We start from the raw sequence: 24,256 nt of genomic DNA on the forward strand, positions 1-24,256 counted from the left end.
TGCTAACACATCCATACTGCACTGCACAGACCTTCTGACTCAGTTCTGCGAGTGCATACACATTGCAAAATGACAGGGCTTGGACCCAAGTCACGGTGGTTTTCAGGCTCTGACCCACCCCATAGTGGGGTCCCAGGACCCAGGTCCCGAGTGCTTGCTGACCTGACTCAGACTGATCTGTGGGTGGATGGATGTAGGGCTTGGGCTCCAGTCTGAGTCAGAGCCTGGCCTCCATGTACCATGTAGACATACCCTTAGTTAGGGAAAATTAGAGCCCTCCTAAAGCTCATTTAACACCTGTAAATTCCCATGTCTAATAAGTAATAACTATATATAGCCTAATGTATACAACATCTGCTTTATGTAGGAGCTCATTCTGTAGCATCTCCACATGTGAAATGGAAGTGGTATCACTAGCAGTTCCACATGTGGAGCAGCTGCTGCATCAGGCCCTCATGTTGCAAAGGTAGTGAGTTCAAAGCCTGTTAATAATTTATGACATTGTCTATCAAGGTAATTATAAATTAGTTTTCCCCACTTTTCCAATTTCTAAACCAAAACAAACAGAAAGCCATTTGAATGAAAACATTTTGTATATAAAAAATTCTATTTAGAGAGAGAGAACAGTTCCATCAAAGAAAGATGTATTTTGCTTTTTAAAAAGCCACATTACAAGAGGAAAAGGAGGAATTGTGGCACCTTAGAGACTAACCAATTTATTTGAGCATAAGCTTTCGTGAGCTACAGCTCACTTCATTGGATGCATACTGTGGAAAGTACAGAAGATCTTTTTATACACACAAAGCATGAAAAAATGGGTGTTTACCACTACAAAAGGTTTTCTCTCCCCCCACCCCACTCTCCTGCTGGTAATAGCTTATCTAAAGTGATCACTCGCCTTACAATGTGTATGATAATCAAGTTGGGCCATTTCCAGCACAAATCCAGGTTTTCTCCCCCTCCCCCCACAAGCCCACTCTCCTGTTGGTAATAGCTTATCTAAAGTGATCACTCTCCTTACAATGTGTATGATAATCAAGGTGGGCCATTTCCAGCACAAATCCAGGGTTTAACAAGAACGTCTGGGGGGGGGTAGGAAAAAACAAGGGGAAATAGGTTACCTTGCATAATGACTTAGCCACTCCCAGTCTCTATTCAAGCCTAAATTAATTGTATCCAATTTGCAAATGAATTCCAATTCAACAGTCTCTCGCTGGAGTCTGGATTTGAAGTTTTTCTGTTGTAATATCGCAACTTTCATGTCTGTAATCGCGTGACCAGAGAGATTGAAGTGTTCTCCGACTGGTTTATGAATGTTATAATTCTTGACATCTGATTTGTGTCCATTTATTCTTTTACGTAGAGACTGTCCAGTTTGACCAATGTACATGGCAGAGGGGCATTGCTGGCACATGATGGCATATATCACATTGGTGGATGTGCAGGTGAACGAGCCTCTGGTAGTGTGGCTGATGTTATTAGGCCCTGTGATAGTGTCCCCTGAATAGATATGTGGGCATAGTTGGCAACGGGCTTTGTTGCAAGGATAGGTTCCTGGGTTAGTGGTTCTGTTGTGTGATATGTGGTTGCTGATGAGTATTTGCTTCAGGTTGGGGGGCTGTCTGTAAGCAAGGACTGGCCTGTCTCCCAAGATTTGTGAGAGTGTTGGGTCATCCTTCAGGATAGGTTGTAGATCCTTAATAACGCGTTGGAGGGGTTTTAGTTGGGGGCTGAAGGTGACAGCTAGTGGCGTTCTGTTATTTTCGTCCCCTAACGCCCCTACTCTACTTGCGCTATATTGATAACATCTTCATCATCTGGACCCATGGAAAAGAAGCACTTGAGGAATTCCACCATGATTTCAACAATTTCCATCCCACCATCAACCTCAGCCTGGTCCAGTCCACACAAAAGATCCATTTCCTGGACACTACAGTGCTAATAAACGATGGTAACATAAACACCACCCTATATCGGAAACCCACTGACCGCTATTCCTACCTACATGCCTCCAGCTTTCATCCTGACCACACCACACGATCCATTGTCTACAGCCAAGCTCTGCGATACAACCGCATTTGCTCCAACCCCTCAGGCAGAGACAAACACCCACAAGATCTCTATCAAGCCTTCTTACAACTACAATACCCACCTGTGGAAGTGAAGAAACAGATTGATAGAGCCAGAAGAGTTCCCAGAAGTCACCTACTACAGGACAGGCCTAACAAAGAAAATAACAGACCGCCGCTAGCCGTCACCTTCAACCCCCAACTAAAACCCCTCCAATGCATTAATGGAAGCGGTTCTCCATCTGGTCCTCCCAATGGCAGGAGGGATAGCTCAGTGGTTTGAGCATTGGCCTGCTAAACCCAGGGTTGTGGGTTCAATCCTTGAGGGGGCCATTTAGGGATCTGGGGCAAAAATTGGGGATTGGTCCTGCTTTGAGCAGGGAGTTGGACTAGATGACCTCCTGAGGTCCCTTCCAACCCTGATACTCTATGATTCTCTATGAATTCCACCTATGCAGTCCACTCTGCAGCTCATTTTGGAGTACCTTCTGCTGCTGAAACAACAAGGTCTGGCCTTCTCTTCTGTCAAGATCCACCTAGTGTCCATCTCAGCCTTCCATCCCAAGGTCGACAACCAATCTGTCTTTTCACACAAGATCGTGATCCATTTTCTCCAAGACTTGAAGAGGATATACCCACCAGGTTAGAGAACCCATTCCTCCCTGGGATCTAAACCTTGTCTTGTCAAAGCTCATGGGCCCACCATTTGAGCGGCTAGCAATGTGCTCATTGTTACACCTCTCCTGGAAAGTGGCCTCCTTAGTGGCCATCACTTCAGCCAGAAGGGTATCCGAGATCCTGGCCCTTACATCGGAGCCCCCATATACGATCTTCTTCAAAGATAAGGTTCAGTTGCATCCACACCTGTTGTTCCTCCCAAAGGTGGTGCCAAAATTCCACTCCAGTCAAGCAATCTTCCTGCTGGTATTCTGCCCTAAACCCTGTGCGAACAGAGAGGAGCAGCACTTGCACCCTTTAGATCTTAGACAGGCTCTGGCTCTCCACATACAAAGGACCAAACAGTTCCGCAGATCAACTCAGTTGTTCATCACAATAGCAGAGAGAAGAAAGAGCCTCCTCATCTCTGTCCAGATAATTTCATCCTGGATTACTTCATGCATCTGGACATGCTATGAACTCATGGGCATTTTACCTCCAGCTAATCTGACTGCTCATTCCACACCTCCTCAGCTGCCTTCCTAGCACAAGTCCCTATTCAGGACATCTGGAGAGCAACAACCTGGTTGCCAGTGCACACGTTTTCAACACACTTCCTAGCAGACGTTGTTCCAACACCCAGCAGACTAGAGACGATGCCAACTTCGGCCATGCAGTCTTGCAGTCAGCCTGTCCTTGAACTCTGAGCCCACCTCCTGCACAACTGCTTGTGAGTCACCTACATTGGAATGGACGTGTGCAAGCACTCAAAGAAGAAAAAATGGGTACTAATCTTTCTGTAACTGTTGTTCTTCAAGATCTCTTGCACATGTCCATTCAAAAACCCACCCTCCATCTCTTATTGGAGTCACTCAGTAAAAATAAACTGAAGGGGCACAGGGCTGGCAGGCATCCAAGGCCACTGGAGCTGACCCATGGATACCACTAGGGGAAAAAATTCATGCAACTGTGCTCGGGGTGCACACACATATACATTGGAATGGGCATGTGCAACACATCTTGAAGAACAACAGGTATAGAAAGGTTAGTAACCATTTTGGGGTTGTTGTTTTTTTATGGTTGAAGTTTGATATGCTAAATAAAGAAAAGAGAAGTTATTTTTTAACTATTCAAACATTCCTCTGCTGTGCTCGACACTGAAACACAATAGTATTTTATTAGTGCATGAGAACCAGAAAGTAAAACTGACCAGCCTTACTTCACTGTCTAAGCTGAGTGAGACAAAACAGGGAAGGCTATTTTCTCAGCTGGTGTATATTAGTGTAGCCCCATTCAAGTCAGTGAGCCATGCTGATTTACCCCAGCTCAGAATCTGTCCCAAAAGTTGCATTATATCGGGGTCTCAAACTCAATTTACCTTAGGGCCAGTGCCAGTCCTCAAATCCTCCCAGCGGGCCAATAATGTCACTGAAGACGGTGTTCAGAAAAGAAAATGTTTATATTGTATTTTTTATTTTGAATTTCTTAGAAATAATAAAACTGTCATACAACTTTATACAATTCTTCGCCTCCCAGAGAGTTTTTAGTGTTGGCCAGCCACCTGGCAACGCTTCAGTTCTGTCAGTTTGTTGATGTTTGGCATCAGTGACTGAGCAGTTAAAACCTGCAGGATTGCAGCAAGGTGTGCATCAGATAGTTGTGTTCGGTATTTTGACTTGTATTCATTGTGGGGGAAAAAGTGATGCTGCCTCTATGGCTGCCTCTGCCTGGCAACCAATGATGCTACCTCCATGACTGACTCTGCCCGGCAACTAGTGGTGGTATCTCCCTCTCCCCCAGCCATTTGGAGCTGCGGGGGATGGTGCCTGTAATTGAGATTGCTGGCAGCCTGTCTGCATGCATCTCTCCTCCCTGGGCCTCAGTGGGGAGGTTCTCAGGTCGCAGATGGCCTGCAGGCCGCGATTTTGAGACCCCTGCATTATATTTTTGAATATTCTTACAACTTTAATGATATAAGGTGCTGATAACAACAAAAGTCAAGAATGTTTAAAACTATATGAATTTTATCATAGACTCATAGATATTTGCTTTGGTGAGGCTTTAGGCCCCAGCACTCCATTGGGATACGCTGAAGTGGGCTCCTGTGCTGTGGCCGAGTCCTAGTGAAATCAGTGGGGGTCTGCATAAGCACAGAAGTCCATGCTAGTGGATCCCGAAGCAGGACTGCGGTCTTATTGGTATTTCAAATTTTCAATTTTAGGTTAAAATTCCAAAATCTTGCTTGGCTTGGTTTCTAAAAAGCAAGAAGTAACCATCTTTCACAAAATGGTTTTTTGTGCTACAGAACAGTGCATCCTGTTACAGTTAAATGTGTAGAGTAATAACAGTGTGTAACTCAAAGATGAAGATCCGCATTTGTTGTTGTTAATTGTGATTGCTTGAATGTAACTAAGGATCAGCAAAATGTCTCTGTGTAAGCATTACCATCACCGTTATGCATGATTTTGGCATCAAAGAAGCTTTTAATAAGCAGAAAATGTAGGAGTAAGGAAGTCAGGGAGCTGTGGCATAAACTGTATTTTGGAAAACTTAGTAGCATCGAGGGAATAGAGGAAGCGGGGGAAAGATGATGTGTTCGAGAGAGTAACTAGGATAATAAAAAACAGTTTGCTACCACACTCGTCTTTAACTAACTTATTTACTGTGGCCATTAGAATGGATGGTGGTTAAAAAACTGTTGTCTTCTCTTTTATTGTAGTTCCTTTATGCCACTTACATTGCTCCTTCTGCCAGCATGGATATTGGACTGCAACAGGATAAGAAAAATGAGATTTATCAGAAAATTGAGCCACCTTATGAGGATCTTTTTGACCCAGCAGAAGAATATATCCTCACCCTTCTGCTGGTACCATGGATGAAAATGGTGGAAGTAGACAAATGCATTTATGGAAAGGTAACTTATATAGGGCCAGCTAGTGAGTGCCCTTTATTCTGTCCCTTGATCATCCCCATTCCAGTTACTGGGCTTGAGTGAGTGCAGGTACTGCTCCCTCAGTGTTCCTCATAAGGGAAAGAATGGGGCCATTGCTGCAGTTCCCCTCTGCACTGACCCCTGGAGTGAGTAGGACACATTGTGGAGAGCAGGCTACACCGTTCTGTAGATGCAACCTGCACTGTTCTCTAATGAACTGGACCAGTCTGCTCTGGGAGGGAATGTAACTTCCTGAGGCACAGGCTTTCCCTGTGGGATGGTGTGCTCTGTGCGGTCTCATAATCACACCATTGACTAAAGGTCACCTTTGATTTTACTTAGCATGAGTGGTCAAGGAGTCATTTTTTTTTACCATGAAGAGATAATAAGCAGAGTTGTCAGAGTGTCATTATAATGACCCTAAGTCAAGACTAACTGCCTCAAACATGTCTTAGTGCTTAGAATTAGTTGTGGCTAATGCTTAGAGTAAGAGGAAATATTGTACAACAGACAAGGAGTGTTTGCCTGAAACACTCTACCATGTAAGCACGTGGTGAGTCTCCTGTGAAAGAATTGAGTGTATTCTGCAGGCTTATTGAGGCAGCCTGCTCAGTGTCCAATCCAGATATGAGGTGGGAGTGGCTCTCTAGATAGAGGATCTAAAGTAAGGGCTGGGCGATCCTGAGGGAGAAACTATAAGAACAGCAAAGCCAGAAGAGAAAGTTGGAAATTCCAATTTTGCTTCTTACAAAAAAATCAGAACAAGAAGTAATTAGGCAAGGCTGTGTGTTCTGACTGTATTCTGTATGTGGACTTTGTTTAAGAGTATGTTGGGAAATGCAACCGCTCACAAGCGGTTACAAAAATTAGGACCAAGTTTTGCTCTCAGATTCATAAAGTGTATCTGTGGATTAGGTGAGGAGGGGCAGTGATCCGTTTAATGGGAATGGGAATCTGGAAACCTGGGTTCTGATCCTCGTAGTTTCACTATAACCTTGGGTTAAGTGGCCTTCTTTTATTATATGTAAAGAAAAGAGCATTACATAATAACACCTCCATAGATGAGGGTATATTTGTTAATATTAGTAAAGCACTTTGAGATCTTTTATTGGAAATCACTATAGCAGTGAAAAGTATTATTATTATTATATTCTCTCTACGTGCATGAACAGCTATGAGCATGCCACACATATGGGGAGACCAGGATATCAAGGTTGAAGACTGACAGGCCTGAGAACAGAATTTTGCCATGCTGTACATTTTATGCCATAATCTCTTCTCTTTCTAAGCTTTGTCACGAGAAAGATATTTCAACTACATTCTTAGTGATCTACAGAATATGCTATCAAGTATCAGAGGGGTAGCCGTGTTAGTCTGTATCCACAAAAACAACGCTGTAATTGGCCAACCCATTCATTAGTATGAAATTCCACTTAGACTTTGCCAGACTAATGTTATACTAAGCATTACACCTTTTGCAAACATTATTAACACTTAACATATACTGAGAATAGCAGCTCCTCTGACCAAGTGGTTTCATTGTAAAGCATAATTCTTAATATTTTTTATTAAAAGAGGGATGACATTTTCTGAACATTCTTTTAACATATTGTTTTAATCTAAAACCTTTTATGATTGCTTTATGTTAATTTCATGCAGGCAGCCTACAATGTCTCTGTTAGTGATATAATGAGAAACTTTTATCACCCTTTCTGCACAGGTGGTGTTTTGCTTTGCTGTTGTATGGTTGTGCATAAACTTTTCAAATGTCAATACTCTAATAACAGAAGAGAGCTGGGCAGATGCGTAAAAAAATATAGGGCCTGATACTGTTGAGTCCAGCAAAAAGGAGAAGACATATTCCTTAGAGTGGACAGAACAGCACATGCTCTGGAAAGCTCTGTGCTGCTCCTCTCAGACTATGCCCTCTTGATCCAATCCACTCTTCAGTAACTTAGTTCTCCTTCTACGAAAGATCCAGCTTTGCTACTTCTTTAGGGAGAGGAGACTCCCTGTGTCCTCTTTCCCAACTTGCTTGGCAACCCAGAACAGTTCATTTAGTCCGTAGAAAACAAGATATTTCAACCAGCAATAAAAAAGAGGCTTAAATCATACATTTGAGGCATGGTCAAAATATCTTTTATAAAAACCCAAACACCAAATCAAACCTTTTTCATTATGGTGTCTCATCACACTTCTATCAATTCTCTCTTTAATCTTTGTACAAAATGGTCTGAAATTATTTTTCAACTTGTTTTATTATTACATATTATTTCTCAAAAAACAAAACCCAACAACGAAGAAACGGAAAAGGGTTTTCCAGCAGTAGAACAGAGTTAGATTGTAGCCCGTGGACGTTCAGATATACGAGGCTGAGTATGGTATGAGTGTCTAGATAGATGTTAATTTGGAAATATCGTCTTTTCTCTTTCATATAAGCTCTTCCATAATTAAGACCATGGTGGGGGAAGTCTGTCTGTGATGGATTACTGCACCACTACAACCTGTAGGTCCAAGTTTGGTAAATGTCCAGTTGCCACATTTGAACATTCCAACCAACACATAGATGCATAAAACAGTTACTTATGCACCTAATTGCTGATCTGAGCATACAAATGCAAGATTACTGTTGTTGTTGTTGTTAAGCACCATATATGTGCATGGGGCTACACAGATTAAAAAATACCACTCAAGTCTTTGCCCTGAACAATTTACAGTCTAAAGGCACCAACTGACACAATATGGAACAAAACAGGAAAAGCACAGAATAGTTGTCTTATAGCTTTAATATTTATTGGTTGGATTCTCTATTGAGGTGCTCATGTTTCAAAACTGGTGATGAGCATCATTTCCTAGTGAGTGCTAAAGTTCTAAGAACTGGATTGCTGCTTCTCAGTGGCTCTCATAGGGATGCAACTTGCAGTGATTTTTTTTTCTTCTAAACATCTGTCTCATTATTGGCAAGGGTGTTTCTTTTCTACCCACTGTCATTGGCAAGTTGCCTGCCCAGCTCTCCATCTTTCTATAATATGTACTTTGGGAATGACATAAGATATTATTTTTATTAGGTGGAGCTGGTGGAAGAAAGTCGACAGCTGGACTCAGTGTACTTTAGAAAGCTACAGTCTTTGCATCAAGAGAGTGTTTCCAAGAAGGATGAGGTAAGACAAGCACCTACTAACAAAAACAAACTTGATTTCTATCTCAGAGGCTTAACACTTTATGTATCAGCAATGAAAGGAGACTGTGAGCAGGTTTGATGGACCAACAGTGCTGTTCATTAGTATTAATTTTCAAATGAATGCTTGACAGCCATCATTGTTTTAATTATGGTTCCAATTCTGCTCTCAGTTACATCAGTATTTGGGCCTGATTCCACCTCCATTGAAGTCAATGGTCTGACTTCTACTGACTTCAGTGGGAGGTGGATTGGGCCCTAAATATTGAGGAAATCCTTTGATTTCAGTTGAGTGACTGGTTTATTTAAGGATAGAATCTGGCCCAATATGTTTAAAATAAAGCCGATGACAAACCTTAGTGATATATGCAACTTATTTCCTTAGGAATCGGGAAGTTTTTATATCAAGACAGATTCTTCTCCTTTTCAGCAGTGGTAATAATCTCTGTGTAGCAGCATCATTCCTTGTCTGCTTGGTTATGACAGAGCAGTGTTTCCTGTAACAGGAGAAAAAGTGACTGCATGACAGCAATTAGCAACAACAGAAGAGAAGGAATTAAAAACAATACAGAGGGATTAATGGAGGATTATTAAATTGTCCAGGTTATAGAGGTAGAAGACTTCTTTATATAATTGAAATTGTTTCTTCTGTTAGAGTGTTGCTCCTGAAGTCAGTCCCCTACCTCAGCCTGATGTTCTCCGAGAAGGACAGGTCTTAAGTGAAGTCCCTGAGGAATACAGAGATTGTAGCCTTCATGACCTGATCCACAACGGACTGGAGTTAGAACAGTTCCGACTCTTTCTTGAAGAGCATTCAGCAGTGTATGTTTGTTGTTTTTCAATAATTTCTGCACTCAAAATGCCCATTGTCTTTTATGGGATTTTTGGCATGTAAGGGTTACAGGATTGCAATCTATCCATTTTTTTTTGAGAATTATATGTATGCATTAAAATGAGAATTTTGTTCAGACATCAGAATGGCAGTCTCAGCTGTTTGCTAGGAATAAATCTCCTGTGATGAAATCATTTGTGGTCAAATGCTGCCTGCATATGTCCCAGGGCCATTTAAAGGCATGCGCCCAACACAGACTTTGATCTATAATGAATTAAACCTTCTTTTTTTGGTAGAACAATTTGAATCTATTTTTTTTTTTCAAATTGAAGGCTCAGAATGACAAATATATACACACAGAATTTGGGCACACAGCTATCACAAGTGTGTAAGCAACTGCAGTTTTGGTTCATGTAGTTAACACAGTTAAATACACCATCATAGTAACTGCATGTGTAATTTATGCATGCACACACAAATTTTCAAAATTTGAGCCTACATATGTAAAATAAAGATTTCAACAGAAGTAAATGCGGGGTTTGCGCCTAACTTCCCTATATCTTCCCACATTAGTCCCCATATTTTTAACATTCCAGAAAATTGCAAAAGTACTCAGTTCTTAAGTAACTGCTGAAAATAGTTAAAATATTTCCTTTTTTCAACCTTCCAATCCCTTTTTACACTCATCCATTTCTTTAAATTAGGTTCCCCTAAACTAATGCTGAGGGTGTTGTCTACTCGTCCAGGGTAAACGGTAATATAATTATAGACTAGCATAGAGCAAAAGAGTCAAAAATGCCTAAGTGACAGGTGCAGAGCTTTGTGGAGAAAAGGCATTCTGTTTCATGGAGGATTTTGAGATTTTAAACTATGGTTTTGTTCTGATTTGGAAGCTTTAGGGCCCCTGGCTCTGAGGAAGTCTACCTAGCAAGCTGCCCCATAGCCGCAGACCCTGGAAGCCCTGTGGTCCCCAACTCTGAGGCAGTCTGCATAGTGGGCTGCCAAGAAACTGGGTGGGAGAACTGCTAGGAAACGAGGCAGTGTTCCAGCTGAACGTTTTTTGAAACTGAACTGTCTCCGTTATACATTCCAATTTGGACAAATCGGCAAATTCCAGTGAAACGTTGTTGTTAGAATTTTTCCAACCAGCTCTACTAAGGAGACTAAGTCCTAGTAGGACTTAAACTCCAAAGTACCCAAGAGACTTTTGACAATGAGACTTCAGTTTTTAAGTCAATTAGATACTTTTGTAAATTTTACCCATGAGCTAATACCTCAAAAAATGAAACAAAAGTCAGCAAATATTTATTAGAACAAGAAATTAAAGTGGTTTGGCTGGATCTCCCTCTGCGTGTTTCACTTTCTGCAAATATTCTAGCAAACAAGTTTACTGTCAGGAATGTTCACAGAAACACCAAATTTTAAAAGAGAATAATCATAGAAAGTGAATTTGGAAGTGTGAGTATTGTAAATATTTCTCTTCTCCAATGAAGGAACAAAACCAGTATCATGTAACCTGTGTGTCCAATCAAGATTATCCCGTTAAAAAGCTGGAATTTTTAATATCAAATACTCATATTGAACTAATTATGAGCAATTTACAGACCAGGAATTTTATGTAGAAATTATTCATCTTTTAATATGGATAATAAAATAGTTGAGGAAATAGGAATTTATTAATAGATGATTCAAAAAGAGCACAAGAGGCAAATTCATCAAAGAAATTATTTGGTCTGGTCCACTGTAGACTGAGACTTCAAGGCATTCCCTTTCTACATCTGATTGTTGAACAAGTGGCATAGTCGTTCTCATGTTAGCTTATTTCTCATCTAGTAGGGAACAACCGAGGCAAAAAGTCTATCCCTGATAGAGCATGCAAGATCTGGACACTTGATTCCACTTCTGTTAATTGTAATTAAAATAATAACTTGTTAGAATTCTAATGAAAATGACATCAACATGGAATAATGAAGAATATTCTCATTGATTTCTTTGTAGCATGGATCTCATGTGTTGGACAGATATTGAACAATTCAGAAGGATGCTCCACAAGGAAAAAGAAAAAAGAGAGGAAAAATCTAAAGATATTAAAAACAAGTACCTAAATAAAAAATACTTCTTTGGACCCAATAGTCCAGCTACAAAAGAACAACAAGACCAGGTATCAGTATATAAAACAATATTTATACACAGCTGTCACAGTTCTGGCAGATCCCCCCCTGCTGGACACGCTTCAGGCTGCTGTGGTTGGGTCCCAGATACTGGCCATAAAGGCTTTAAGCTTCCTGAGTCAGAATAGGCTCCTCCACCATCTCTTTGTGCATCTCTGGCACATTTTCTGGGCAAGATCTCTGTCTGCATAAATGGGACTTCAAGGTCCAGCTGCCCGAGTCCCCCAGGACCAGTGCTGAGCCCACATAGACACCCCAGTTGCTTAAACACACCCTTTCCCAGAGATCCACTTTGTGGGCACTCAAACTTACAGTTCACCTCCTTTGGGACTCATGATGGTGGAAGCAGACAGACACACAGACCTTGAAAGGTTCCAAAAGTAATCACTCTTTCCTGTAGATAGCTAAAGAATTATACATTTTTAGACAAATCAATAAAATGCCTTTACACATTTCCCTGCCTCAGTTTACTCACCAATCTTGACTGTTCTTTGGGTTTAGGTCATAGTCATCTTGGGTGTCCAGGATTCCTCTTCTCCATATGGCTTCTCCTCTGAATCACTGAGTCTCTCTCTGACCCCTTCAGACAATGCCTTTTTGCTCTCTACAGTGGTTGTTGAAAGACCCTTTATCTTATAGTTTCCAGTCCCCTTTGTCAGGTAATCAAAATCCCTCACCAGGTGAGCTGTTGACTATTTACTCCCTCCCCCCACTAGGAGCAGTAGCCATCTTTGTCCATGGGTACACCATTTAAATGGAGGATCACCAGAGTTCAACAACCCTCTATTGTTAGCCCACTGCCAGGTGCAAGAATGCCTCTTGTCACCTCCTGTGGGTGTTAACTCAATATGAGGCAAAAGACAGAAGATAAGGCAAATAAGCCCCACATTAGAAATAGAGTTTGCAGTCTGACCCAGATTCACATAGAGAGACTCCAGCTTCAAATAGAATTCATCAGCTGTCTGCAGATTCCTGAAATCATCACAATAACAATTATACAAATACATGTCTTTATTCCAGCAGAACTTTGTGTTGACTGAGAGGTGTCCACTTTAATTAGCCGTCACTTGATGAATACCCAGTTTATTTTTCTAACAGATTATTTAATTGCGATTTATTTTTGTATTTTTGGTATTCCTAGCACAGAGGTGGGCAAACTTTTTGGCCCAAGGGCCACATCAGCGTTGCAAAACAGTATGGAGGGCCAGGTAGGGAAGGCTGTGCCTCCCCAAACAGCCTGGCCTCCGCCCCCTCTCACTTCCCGCCCCCTGACTGCTCCCCTCAGAATCCCCCACCCATTCAACCCCCCCTGCTCCTTGTCCCCTGACTGCCCCCTCCTGGGACCCTCATCCCTAACTATCCCCCCCAGGACCCCACTCCCTATCCAACCTCCCCTGCCCCCCCCCCCCTCCTGGGACCTCCTGGGACCCCACCCCCTGTCCAACCCCCCCTGTCCCCTGACCACCTCCTCCCGGGTTTTTGGGTGATGTGTGTGAGACCCTCCTCAACTCAGGGAAGGTATTTTATACAGTTTCAAATCGTTTGTGCCCCAAGGCCTTTGAACTAGGTCAGGCTATTCCTCAGGGGTCGAAACTTGAAAAAGACTTGCTACCTGCATTGTTTCATTATTGGGAATTTGTGTTAATTTCTCCCATTGACTTTAGTTCCTGCAGGAGCCATTCCTTATCTGACCCATTTAGCCAGGAATGCAGTCACTAGCCAGCCCATATAGATACACTTAATATTTATAAAGCTAACACAATAGTCTTTGAATGTTCCATGTTTCCATAACATTGCATCTATCACAAGGGATAAGTAACATTTGCCCAAACACAAAAGAGCTTCTCTAATCTGTTATTGTATTTGGATTGTTTAGCTAATGCAGTCAGGTGGAGGCTGGGGACGCATACTTCATGATCGACTTTCCGCAGCAGTTCTGCTAGAAATTCAAAAATACGTCCAGATGAGGCTAGAAAAAAAGTGGCTGCCACTGTTCCTGGCAAAAGAACAATCTGGGGCACGTAGAAAAACAAAGGTAATGTTTCAGATATGGCCCATCCCAGTACTGTTTTCATGCTGAGATGTAGCTTACTGCTAGGGTAAGATGGTGCAGAAAAATGACAGTCAATCATAGCTCATATTGAATTTAAACTGAAGGGAAGTGACTTGTGCATACAGCTTGCAGTGTTAAGTTGATGCCTGCGAATGAGGTTTTTTTCCCTCTAATAGCCCAATCCTGCTGATGGCCTCGTTAGCCACTGAAGCTGAAGAAGGCAGTTGATGCTGCCTTCACAGCCAGCCAATATAGGGAAAAGTTGGATCTTTGCATCAGAGTTCACCCTCTCTACTCCCCCACCACACATAGTCACACCCAGAAGAAATCCAGCTCCACAGAAAAGAGTTGGAGGGATGCTCAGGGAGACAAGAGCACAAACAAATGAGCTGGTTTCCCACACTTTGCTACTCCTGTTTCTCACGCTGCCCATGTCCTCCCACCTGAAGCTGTATCGCCTACAGGAGTTACTCCAGGCCTTCTGCAGAGCTGCCAAGTGGGAAGACTGGCTGGCTTCAGGCCTGGCTTCTGACTGGTTACATTAAAGAATGATCAATTAAATTACACATGAGTGTTCAGAGTAGGGAGAGCTTTTCTCCTGCTGGCACATCGTCTTCTACCTTTTTTGCTATGGGCATAGCTTCCACCTCACTGACTTTTATGGCAGTGTAGCTAGGATGGGATCTATGAGTGGTAGGGGGAATGACACTGCTGCTGAGAATAGCAAAAAATCCTGTTTTTAGCAGACACACACAAACTGAATGGAGAGTTTGTATTGTACTGATTGAGGCAAAACCTGCCGTTTCCAACCAGGCACTGAAGTCATTCAAATCAGACATGTAACTTAGTTTTAATTTTTTTTTTAACATAAAGACGTTTCAAAGGGCTTACAAAAATTTGGGCAGATTGGATCGTCCATCTCTCTATTTGTTGATTTAGAGCACTGGACACTTTTCACGAATCTGTATTTTGTAGGTTTTTAAGTAAGCCAAATTATTTTATTTGCAAGACTATGATTTGTAACAATCATAGGAGCTTTGGTCTTTTTCTACCTCCATTTATGTTTCCTTACTATGTTCCCTATCTTATCACAAAGTGAAAGGATAAAAAGGTCCTTTAAAGCTGGGATTCTCAACCTTTTTCTTTCCTAGCCCCCCCACCCATCAACATACTATAAAAACTCCAGGCCCAGCAGTGGGCGGGGGTTTCAGATCTCTTGGTTTCAGCCACTGGTATGGGGAGGTGGGAGGCCTCAGAGCTTTAGCCCTGAGAGGCTCAGGGGTTCAGTCATGGGCAGGGGCTCTGGGATCTGGATTTCAGCCCCTGGGTTGGGGGGGCTGGGGTTTCAGCTGTGGGAGGGAGGAACCGCTTGTGGCTTTTGTCCTACAGCTCTGCATCTGGTTTCAGCCCCTCAGGGGGTGCTGAGGCTTGGGGCTTCAGCCCCGTGGCTCTGCTCCTGGCTTCAGCCCCGTGGAGGTGCCAGGGCTTGCCTTCAGTCCCGCAACTCTGATCCTGACTTCAGGCCTGCAGAGAGCGCCAGGGCTTATGGCTTTAGCCTCGGGCTCCACTCCCAGTTTCAGCCCCATAGGGGGCACCGGGGCTTGGGGTGCCCAGCTTCAGCCCCATAGGAGATGCTGGGCTCGGGGCTTTAGAATCTGGTTGAGAACAGCTGCTTTAATGTTTATTTAGTGGAATTGAAACCAGATGACATTCTCCATCCATCTTCATAATTCAGGGTGACCAAACATGCTGCGTTTGACCATGCAGCTCTTATTCAGAGAATCTTCCCTTGATTTAGGTGGGTGTTTTGGCTGCAAAGGGGCTGCCTGATCAAATCTACCTTTTCTGAAGCAGATGACTTAAAAACTGGGAGCATTTTATATCCAAACCCATTATAGCCTGCACATTAAACAAGAAGAATTTATTACTTGGCATATGAACATACTGATAATCTTGTGTTCAGCCACAGATAAGGGACATAGCTGAAGATCTCCTAATCCAGAGAAATGAGAAGAAGATTGGGTCCTGGAAGGCAAGTAAAGTATGTTATGTCTCTTTTCCCTGGTATTCCTTTGTTTCCCTATTGAAGCCTGGAGACTTCTTCATTGTTTCCCTGCTTTACATATCTAGGCCCAAGTTCACTGCTGGCATTTGTGGGTGTAATTACATTGACTTCAGTGGAGTTGTACTTGCTGACATTAGTGATTAATTTGGCCGCCAACTGGATGGGACTTCCAGCAATACTTGTACTAGCCAGAGGGGTCGCTCTGGAGCAATTCAGGTCTCTCCCCAGGGATTGTGCAGCAGTCTGAACTCCCCTGAGACTCATAATTGGTACTGGATTTTTAATGCACGTTCATCTGTATTTTCCATGCAGTGGACTTATTGGGACAAGCTGTTCATTCCAGCATCTGGTAGTTTATTTATTATTGAGAGTGGATTACATGCAGACACAAAAGAGAATGTGAAGTATGCAGCAGAATGGGCAAGTTTAATCATATCACACAGTATCCGTTTCATTTAGAATTGTATTTTAACCTTACAGCGCTAAGATAATATCGATTTTAAACATCTTAAACCTCAGTCATCTGACATTTCAGGAGACTTTTGCCAGTTTTTTTCCCCTTGAAGAGCAGTGAACTCTTTGTGGTTGCCAACGTGCAAGTTGTATACATTTATTCAGTCTACATTTTATTGTCTGTTGAATTCAAACTAGAGACCAGGTCACCATTACCGCTGCAGACCACTAGATAGAAAGAAATCCAAAGTGCAGGTGGGTTCTGTTAACTGGGTTTTCACCTGGTACCTGTGTTTAGGGAAATAGTTATTTGCAGCATCTCACTTAGGGCTGTGCTTTTGTCACATCTCATCATATAAGCAGGATGCATTTGATTATTTTTTCACTCCCATCTCCCAGCACTTAACCAATTCCTGATCACAGTGATCACAGCACTCTGAATGGAAGCAGCTTTAGCATGTGAGGGAGGACTATAGTAAAATGATTCTTTTGAGTCAAATTTAACAAATTTTCTCTTAAACCAAGCTGATTTTTGGGTCGCCACTACCCATCTCCACTGGAAGAGAAGTACAGCCCAGCTGCCTGTGCTGCAGATTGTATATAGCTACTGCATGAGGAAAGCAATATGGTATCTCAGCCCTTAGGTGACAACAGCATGCATGGTGGTCACAAAGTCGGCATCCAGAAGAGATGGTTGCAACCTCCTTCCGAGCTGAGGATGAGAAAAAGCCAGTCTAGCTGCTGTTGTCCTGAATATTCTAGTAGCAGTTGAGGGGCAAACCAGAAGTCCAGACTGTGAATCCAGTCAGCCAGTGATGAGCACATCATCTCAGACTTAGGGATTTATATTACTCCTGCCATATCTTCCAGTTCCTTCCCCCACCCAATATCATTTGGTCTGTGTTATGCAGGAGATCAGGCTAAATGATCATAATAGTCTTCTTTGGCCTTAAAATCTATGAATCCCCTCAGTCTTATCTGGATTATGACTCACCCAGCTTGCCCTCAGCCAAACATTAAGGGCTTGTCTTCACTACGGGGAAGATCAATGCTGCTGCAGTCAATGCAGTGGGTGTTGATTTAGAAGGTCTAGTGAAAACCCAATAAATCGATGGCACAGTGCTCTCCAGTTGACTCCGGTACTCCAGCTCCCCGAGAAGAGTAAGATAAGTCGACCGGAGAGTGTCTCCTGTCGATGCAGCATAGTGAAGACACTGCGGTAAGTTGACCTAAGCTATGTCGACTCCAGCAACATTATTCACGTAGCTAGAGTAGAGTAACATAGGTAGACAACCCTGGTAGTGTAGACAAACCCTAAGTAATGCATGTAGCAGTTTTGGAGAGTCAGAAGGCATGGAGGAGTACAACGGGGTATCATCAGTGCACTTAAGGCACCACAGTCCTTGCTTCCTTACTAACCCTCCTAGAAGCTCATACACAGGTTAAACAAGAGGGGTGACAAGCTGGAATCTTGCAGAACTGCAGGATCGAGGAGCAGTTGCCCCACCAACTCTAAGAGTGCTCATCAGTGTTACAATAAAGCCAGTCCCCGGAGCAGCCCCAACCATCCTTGTTATGGCTGCAGTTGAGCTAACAAAAGCTCATGAGCAGAGGTGTCAAAAGAGTTGAAGCTACTCATCATCTTGATGAGTTGGGGTTATTTTCTCCTGTTTGCTCTGGGGTTTTTATACAGTTATTTAACTAGAGAATCAAGCACAGCCCAGAATAGTAACATCAACAGTCTACAGATGGGGAAACTTAGGCAGAAAGGCTAAGGGACTTGACCAAAGACAGTCAGAGTCTGTATCAGGGACGGTATTGGCAAGCAAGAGTGCTCTCAGTGCTGTCCTTAGTTACTAAGCTGTGCTGCCTCTGATTCTATTGAACTGCCCTCTTGGTGGCCCAAAGCCACGCTGGCTGCTCAGCAGAGGAACCCACTCGATGGCACCCAGATGGCTGGCAGCCAGGAGGCAGCTTGTAATGGCACTAACATCACCAGTAGCAGCCTCGGCAGCATTTCCAGCCCTGATTCTGTCTGTGGCTTTCCGAAACATTGAGGGACTTGTTATAGTTCCCACAGTGCCCAAAAGTTAGGCTGGGTGACTGTAGCAGGGGACTGTGTATAACCTGTGATTTTATTTTACTATTAAGAGAAACCATTGACAGACTTTCAGCTCCAGCTTTCACGTTACATTTCCAAGGCTATTTGCAACAAAAAATATTCCTCTACCCCTTGCTTGCTAGCCATGGGACATTACTCCCTCCCTTTAGATCCTCATGGATTGTATACTGATGTTATAGGGTAGTTTTCAGTCATCCATCTGATAACAGCGAGGAATTGCTTGGCTTATTGTACAAGAATAATAGTAAAGCATGAGAATTGTGAGCTCAGTAAAGAAGGACTGAGGGTTGATTTCCATTCTAAACTTCATGTCAAATGAACTTCTGCATAAATTGTCTTTCTTTCTCTATCCCCTCTGGCTTTTCTTTTCGCTCACCCTTTCATGCGCTCTGTTTCACTGTCTATTTTGAAGCATGAAGATTCCCAAAATGTCTCGATGACTTTAAATCACATTTTACTATTCGTGGAATTCATTCCAGAAACAGCAAACTCTCCAGCTTCTGTTGGTGATCATGGCAACACTTTTCAAAACTGGTTTTGTTAGTGAGGTCCATGTCAAAAGCATTTTGGAGTTTTTAGCAATGTGGTTTGTCTGTTCTTTTCTCTTAGTTGCTGTTGTTTGTTTGTAGAAAACTCAAACTGTTCCCTGAAACATAGCTTGTTGCCATAATTAATAGCAATGGCTGTTTCCATTTCCTCTCTCGTCCCTCCTTTCCAAAAAATGTTGTCCCAACCAACCAACCACACAAAGAAAGAAAGAAAAGAAAAGAAAGATTGCCAAGTTCTATTGTATCCTTGTCATAAACTACTGAAAGTTAGGGTCAGTGCAAAGATAAGAATCAGACAGTTTACCCTAACTAATGCTTTTGTTATTGCTTTTTGAAACAGTTTATTCAGTGCATTTTTTTCCTTTTGACAGCATGTGGACAATAAGTGGGTTTCTTCATCTAGAGAAATAATCATGTTCCGTAAAGCGCTGCTGAATCCAATAACAGCATTACAATTTCAGCGCTTTGTGTCTTTGAAAGGAGATTTACTGGAGAATGGAGTGCTCTTCTGGCAAGAGGTTCAGAAATATAAGGTATGGTGCTATAATGTGAGCAGAGGAATATCATGTAGATTTAAAAGTATATATCCATTAACATACTTCAGGAGACTTTTAACTATAGTGCCTTGATGCAATTTACTGTCAACATCAATGCCACCTGGTTCATTTTAAATTAATTGAGAATTTCATACCCATATTCCTTTGTGCTTATATACATTATAGAATCCTATTGACCTTTACAGGGATATTGTCAATTAACTCATGCCCAAAATTTTATTATTATTTATATGTTGAGCATTGATGTGCTCTGTGCTGTACAAAACACAGTGGGCATTCTTAAAATGTTTATTCAGGTTATAGATAAATTCCACTAGTATTATCCATTGTAAGTAAAGGGAATACTAATTTTATACACAATATGTACACAATTTTACAAAGGGTAAGTGTTCAGGAAAGATGCAGTCTGAGTTGTCATCATCCTCTCGTTCTCCCAAACTAGTCATGTCTCCTTTGGCCCAGATCCTCCGCTGCAGTAGATCAGCGTAGCTCTATTGACTTTAATGGAGCTGCACCAGAGTATTAGCAGGAAGTAAGTCATGCCTGTGTTCAGGAGAGCACAAGGACTAGTTTGTTGGGGAAGAGTCAACATGATTTTTGTAAGGGAAATCATGCCTCACCAATATACTAGAATTCTTTGAGGGGGTCAACAAGCATGTGGACAAGGGGGATCCAATGGATATAATGTACTTAGATTTTCAGAAAGCCTTTGATAAGCCTTTGACCCTCACCAAAGGCTCTTAGGTAAAGTGAGCTGTCATGGGATAAGAGGGAAGGTCCTCTCATGGATCACTAACTGGTTAAAGGATAGGAAACAAAGGGCAGGAATAAATGGTCAATTTTCAGAATAGAGAGAGGTAAATAGTGGTGTCCCCCAGAGGTCTGTACTGGGACCAGTGCTATTCAACATATTCATAAGTGATCTGGAAAAAGGGTTGAACAGTGAGGCAGCAAAATTTGCAGATGATACAAAACTACTCAAGATAGTGAAGTCCAAAGCAGCTACAGGGGGGTGGGATAGCTCAGTGGTTTGAGCATTGGCCTGCTAAACCCAGGTTTGTGAGTTCAATCCTTGAGGGGCCCATTTAGGGATCTGGGGCAAAAATTGGGGTTTGGTCCTGCTTTGAGCAGGGGGTTGGACTAGATGACCTCCTGAGGTCCCTTCCAATCCTGATATTCTATGATCTCACAAAACTGGGTGACTGGGCAACAAAATAGCAGATGAAATTCCGTGTTGATAAATGCAAAGTAATGCACATTGGAAAACATAATCCCAACTATACATATAAAATGACGTGGGCTAAATTAGCTGTTCCCACTCAAGAAAGAGATCTTGGAGTCATTGTGGATAGTTCTCTGCAAACATCCACTAAATGTGCAGCGGCAGTCAAACAAGCAAACAGAATGTTGGGAATCATTAAGACAGGGATAGATGATAAGACAGAAAATATCATATTGCCTCTATATAAATCCATGATTCGCCCATATCTTGCATGCAGATATGGTCACCCCATCTCAAAAAGGATATATTGGAATTGGAAAAGGTTCAGAAAAGGGCACCACAAATGATTAGGGGTATACAACAGCTTCTGTATGAGGAGAGATTAATAAGACTGGGACTTTTCAACTTGGAAAAGAGATGACTAAAGGGGGATATGATAGAGGTCTGTAAAATCATGAATGGTGTGGCGAGAGAAAATAGGGAAGTGTTATTTACTCCTCATAACACAAGAACTAGGGGTCACCAAATAAAATTAATAGGTAGCGGGTTTAAAACAAACAAAAGGAAGTATTTCTTCACACAAAGCACAGTCAACCTGTGGAACTCTTTGCTAGAGGATGTTGTGAAGGCCAAGACTATAACAGGGTTCAAAAAAGAACTAGGTAAGTTCATGGAGGATAGGTCCATCAATGGCTGTTAGCCAGGATGGGCAGGGATGGTATCCCTAGCCCCTGTTTACCAGAAACTGGGAATGGGCGACAGGGGATGGATCACTTGGTAAGTACCTGTTTTGTTCATTCCCTCTGGGGCACCTGGCATTAGCCACTGGTCAGAAGACAGGACACTGGGCTAGATGGACCTTTGGTCTGGCCCAGTATGGCTGTTCTTATGACTACGACAATGCCTGGCCCCTACACATAGGCTGCAGAGAGTGGGGAAGGCTGCTGTGATCAATTAATGTGATCAATGATTATTATTATTTATCATTCATCCCATATTGCAGTAAGAGATGGAGACCTCAGTCAGGATTGGGGCCCAGTGCTTCCAGGCACTGTATGAACACAAACACTAAAGACAGTCCCAAGTAGGAGTAACAAACAAATGGAAGGGCTGGCAGGAGGGAGGATGAGGATAATAGTGTAAGAATATGTGGTTGCTTGGGCAAGCTATGAGCTTAATTTGCATGTTTCAAGGTTTATTTAAAAAATAAATAATAGCTATAAATAAATGAGATACTAATGATACCAGTAATCATTGCTGGCCACCTGCTTAGCCATCATAAATACAAGTTAACACATGAATAATGCTGCCACCACAGAAAAGCAGAGCTGGCTCATCAGGCTTTGAAATTACTGAACTCTAAGTGCTTCCCAAGGCCACTGGTTCCGAAGGCCCAGCAGAACTGAGACTCTAGCTAAGGCTATGAGATGGTGATTCACTTGTTACTCCAGAACTGGGAGTAGCTGAGAGGCCAAAACCCACACACAAATGACTGAGGTTTATGTTGGTTTGTGGTTCTCCCGAGCTACATTATGGAGAAAAGTGGGCTCCAATTTGAAGTGATTTCTCTGTGGACATATTCTATGAAGAAAGCTATTGTTTTACCCTCCATTTATGTTAATTTTATTTATTTTCCTATCTAACAAAGAAAAGTACAATCTGACCATAATTATACATGCACACAATTTGGCAGAGTTGGCAGCTGCTGCTCTTCATAGATGCCAAGGACTAGACGAGCAGGCGCGTTGCAGGTCAGGATGTACCATAGGACCATTGCCAAAAAGCTGTGTGCAGAACTTTGCATAGTACCTGCCTGCAGTGCCTGGATCATATTGTGCCATTGGTTTTCAAACAGAACTCCCTGTGAGAGTTGACATCTGCAGTGCTCCTTACCACCTGGCAGATTGGTAGGATATTTTTGGGCAACTAAAAGATAATAAATAAGAAGAAATGACTTTTAAAATAAATATTAGACAGTAGGATTTTTTTTCTGTCTGCTACACTATGTTCTGCCTCTTATCTTTCCTTTTATATCCTATGGCTTGTTTCTCTTTCCTCTATGATTTATTTGATATTTTTTACATCCTAAATTAATAAGAAAAGGCATAATATTATTGTAGGATATGATGAATATGGTTTTCTATTGTCCTTTCAAACATACATTTATCTGTTCTCATTGTAATTGTTATCATCTTTTCCTTTCACACCATTAAAAAGTATTAATAATAAAAACAAAACAGTTCTCTGAATTATGAAATATCTTTTAAAAACAATGGGGTTTAATTTCCTTTCAGATTAAAGATCAAGTTGCAAAACAAATTCTTCTATCAAAAGTTAACCCAAATTCTTGAGCTCAATCAGATCTGCTCCCACAGGTTCTCTAGAGTGCTCACTGCATCTTAATAGAGATATTTAAGGAACTGTGATAAACTCATAATACTATGGAAAGTTAGGAATTCTGCACAGAAGGAAAATGCATATCAAAGGATTTGAAGGCAGTTCTTCATAACATTTTCTCATAGGTTAATGCTGCCACTGCACTTCGTCAGAGCTTGACTACACAGCACTTGCTTTCAGTCACAGGTTTTATCAGAATTATAGGATCATAGGAATGAGACCCTTGCAAGTGAATTCCTGTTCTCCATGTTTTAGTGCTGTGTCCACTCTACTTTTAATAATCCCAAGCCATGGGACTTTGGGAAACTATAAAACAATCCTGAAGATCTCAGTGTCAAGAAGGTTTCACTGGTAGCCTAAATTGTTCCCTTTCTTAATTTCATGCCATTTCTCCTGGTTAGAGCTCCTTATACCATCCTGAGTCATTCTTATCTCACTGTTTGTAGGGAGTCTCCTTGTCCCCTTTAGTTATGAGTCACCATGCTATCCATAGACTTTTTTGGAAATCAGTCCTTCTCACGCCTTCGTGTTTGGAACTACCTTACTTTTGTCAATAACGTGCTGACATTGAATCTAGAATATCAAGTGCACAGCTTCACCAGAAGCACATTCAGGGACTATCACGTCTGCTCAATGACTATGAATACCACCCAGGATGTCTTGGGCCTTTTATGGTGTCATTTGTTGTTAAGAAAGTCAATGCAAGAATTCTGTTGCATCTTAGTTAAGGGTGTGTGTGTGTGTATGATCAGTGGTGCAAGTAAGCCGGTACGGTCAGGTACACTGTACCATTAAGATATTTATTGCTGGTACACCATACCAGAAAGACACATTCGGTATCTGCTGAACACCCAGGGCTGTCTCAGGAACCACAGCGGCGAAAGGAGCAGAACGTGGGGCTGCTGGGTTGCCCCACGCCAGCAGCTCCTCTGGCACGGCTGTACCATCCCCGGTCCCGGCCCCCAGCTCTTCCACACAGCTGTATCTCCTTTCTGGGGTC

General features: G+C 42.2%; 1 protein-coding gene across 9 annotated transcripts in view; it reads left to right on the forward strand.

The window, feature by feature from the left end:
* RGS22 (regulator of G protein signaling 22) overlaps positions 1–24,256 on the forward strand; it is a 93,155-nt gene that overhangs the window by 54,149 nt on the left and 14,750 nt on the right. For 8 of the 9 annotated variants that reach the window (XM_048841345.2, XM_048841348.2, XM_048841349.2 and 5 more), the window contains 7 exons: positions 5,446–5,640; positions 8,727–8,819; positions 9,492–9,658; positions 11,667–11,829; positions 13,716–13,874; positions 15,856–15,933; positions 19,452–19,613. In XM_048841345.2, coding sequence (XP_048697302.1) covers positions 5,446–5,640; positions 8,727–8,819; positions 9,492–9,658; positions 11,667–11,829; positions 13,716–13,874; positions 15,856–15,933; positions 19,452–19,613 — 1,017 coding nt within the window. The remainder of the gene's footprint in view (positions 1–5,445; positions 5,641–8,726; positions 8,820–9,491; positions 9,659–11,666; positions 11,830–13,715; positions 13,875–15,855; positions 15,934–19,451; positions 19,614–24,256) is intronic. The other variant, XM_048841346.2, reaches the window with a different exon arrangement.

This window comes from Caretta caretta, chromosome 2, assembly GCF_965140235.1.
Source record: "Caretta caretta isolate rCarCar2 chromosome 2, rCarCar1.hap1, whole genome shotgun sequence".
NCBI lineage: Eukaryota > Metazoa > Chordata > Testudines > Cheloniidae > Caretta > Caretta caretta.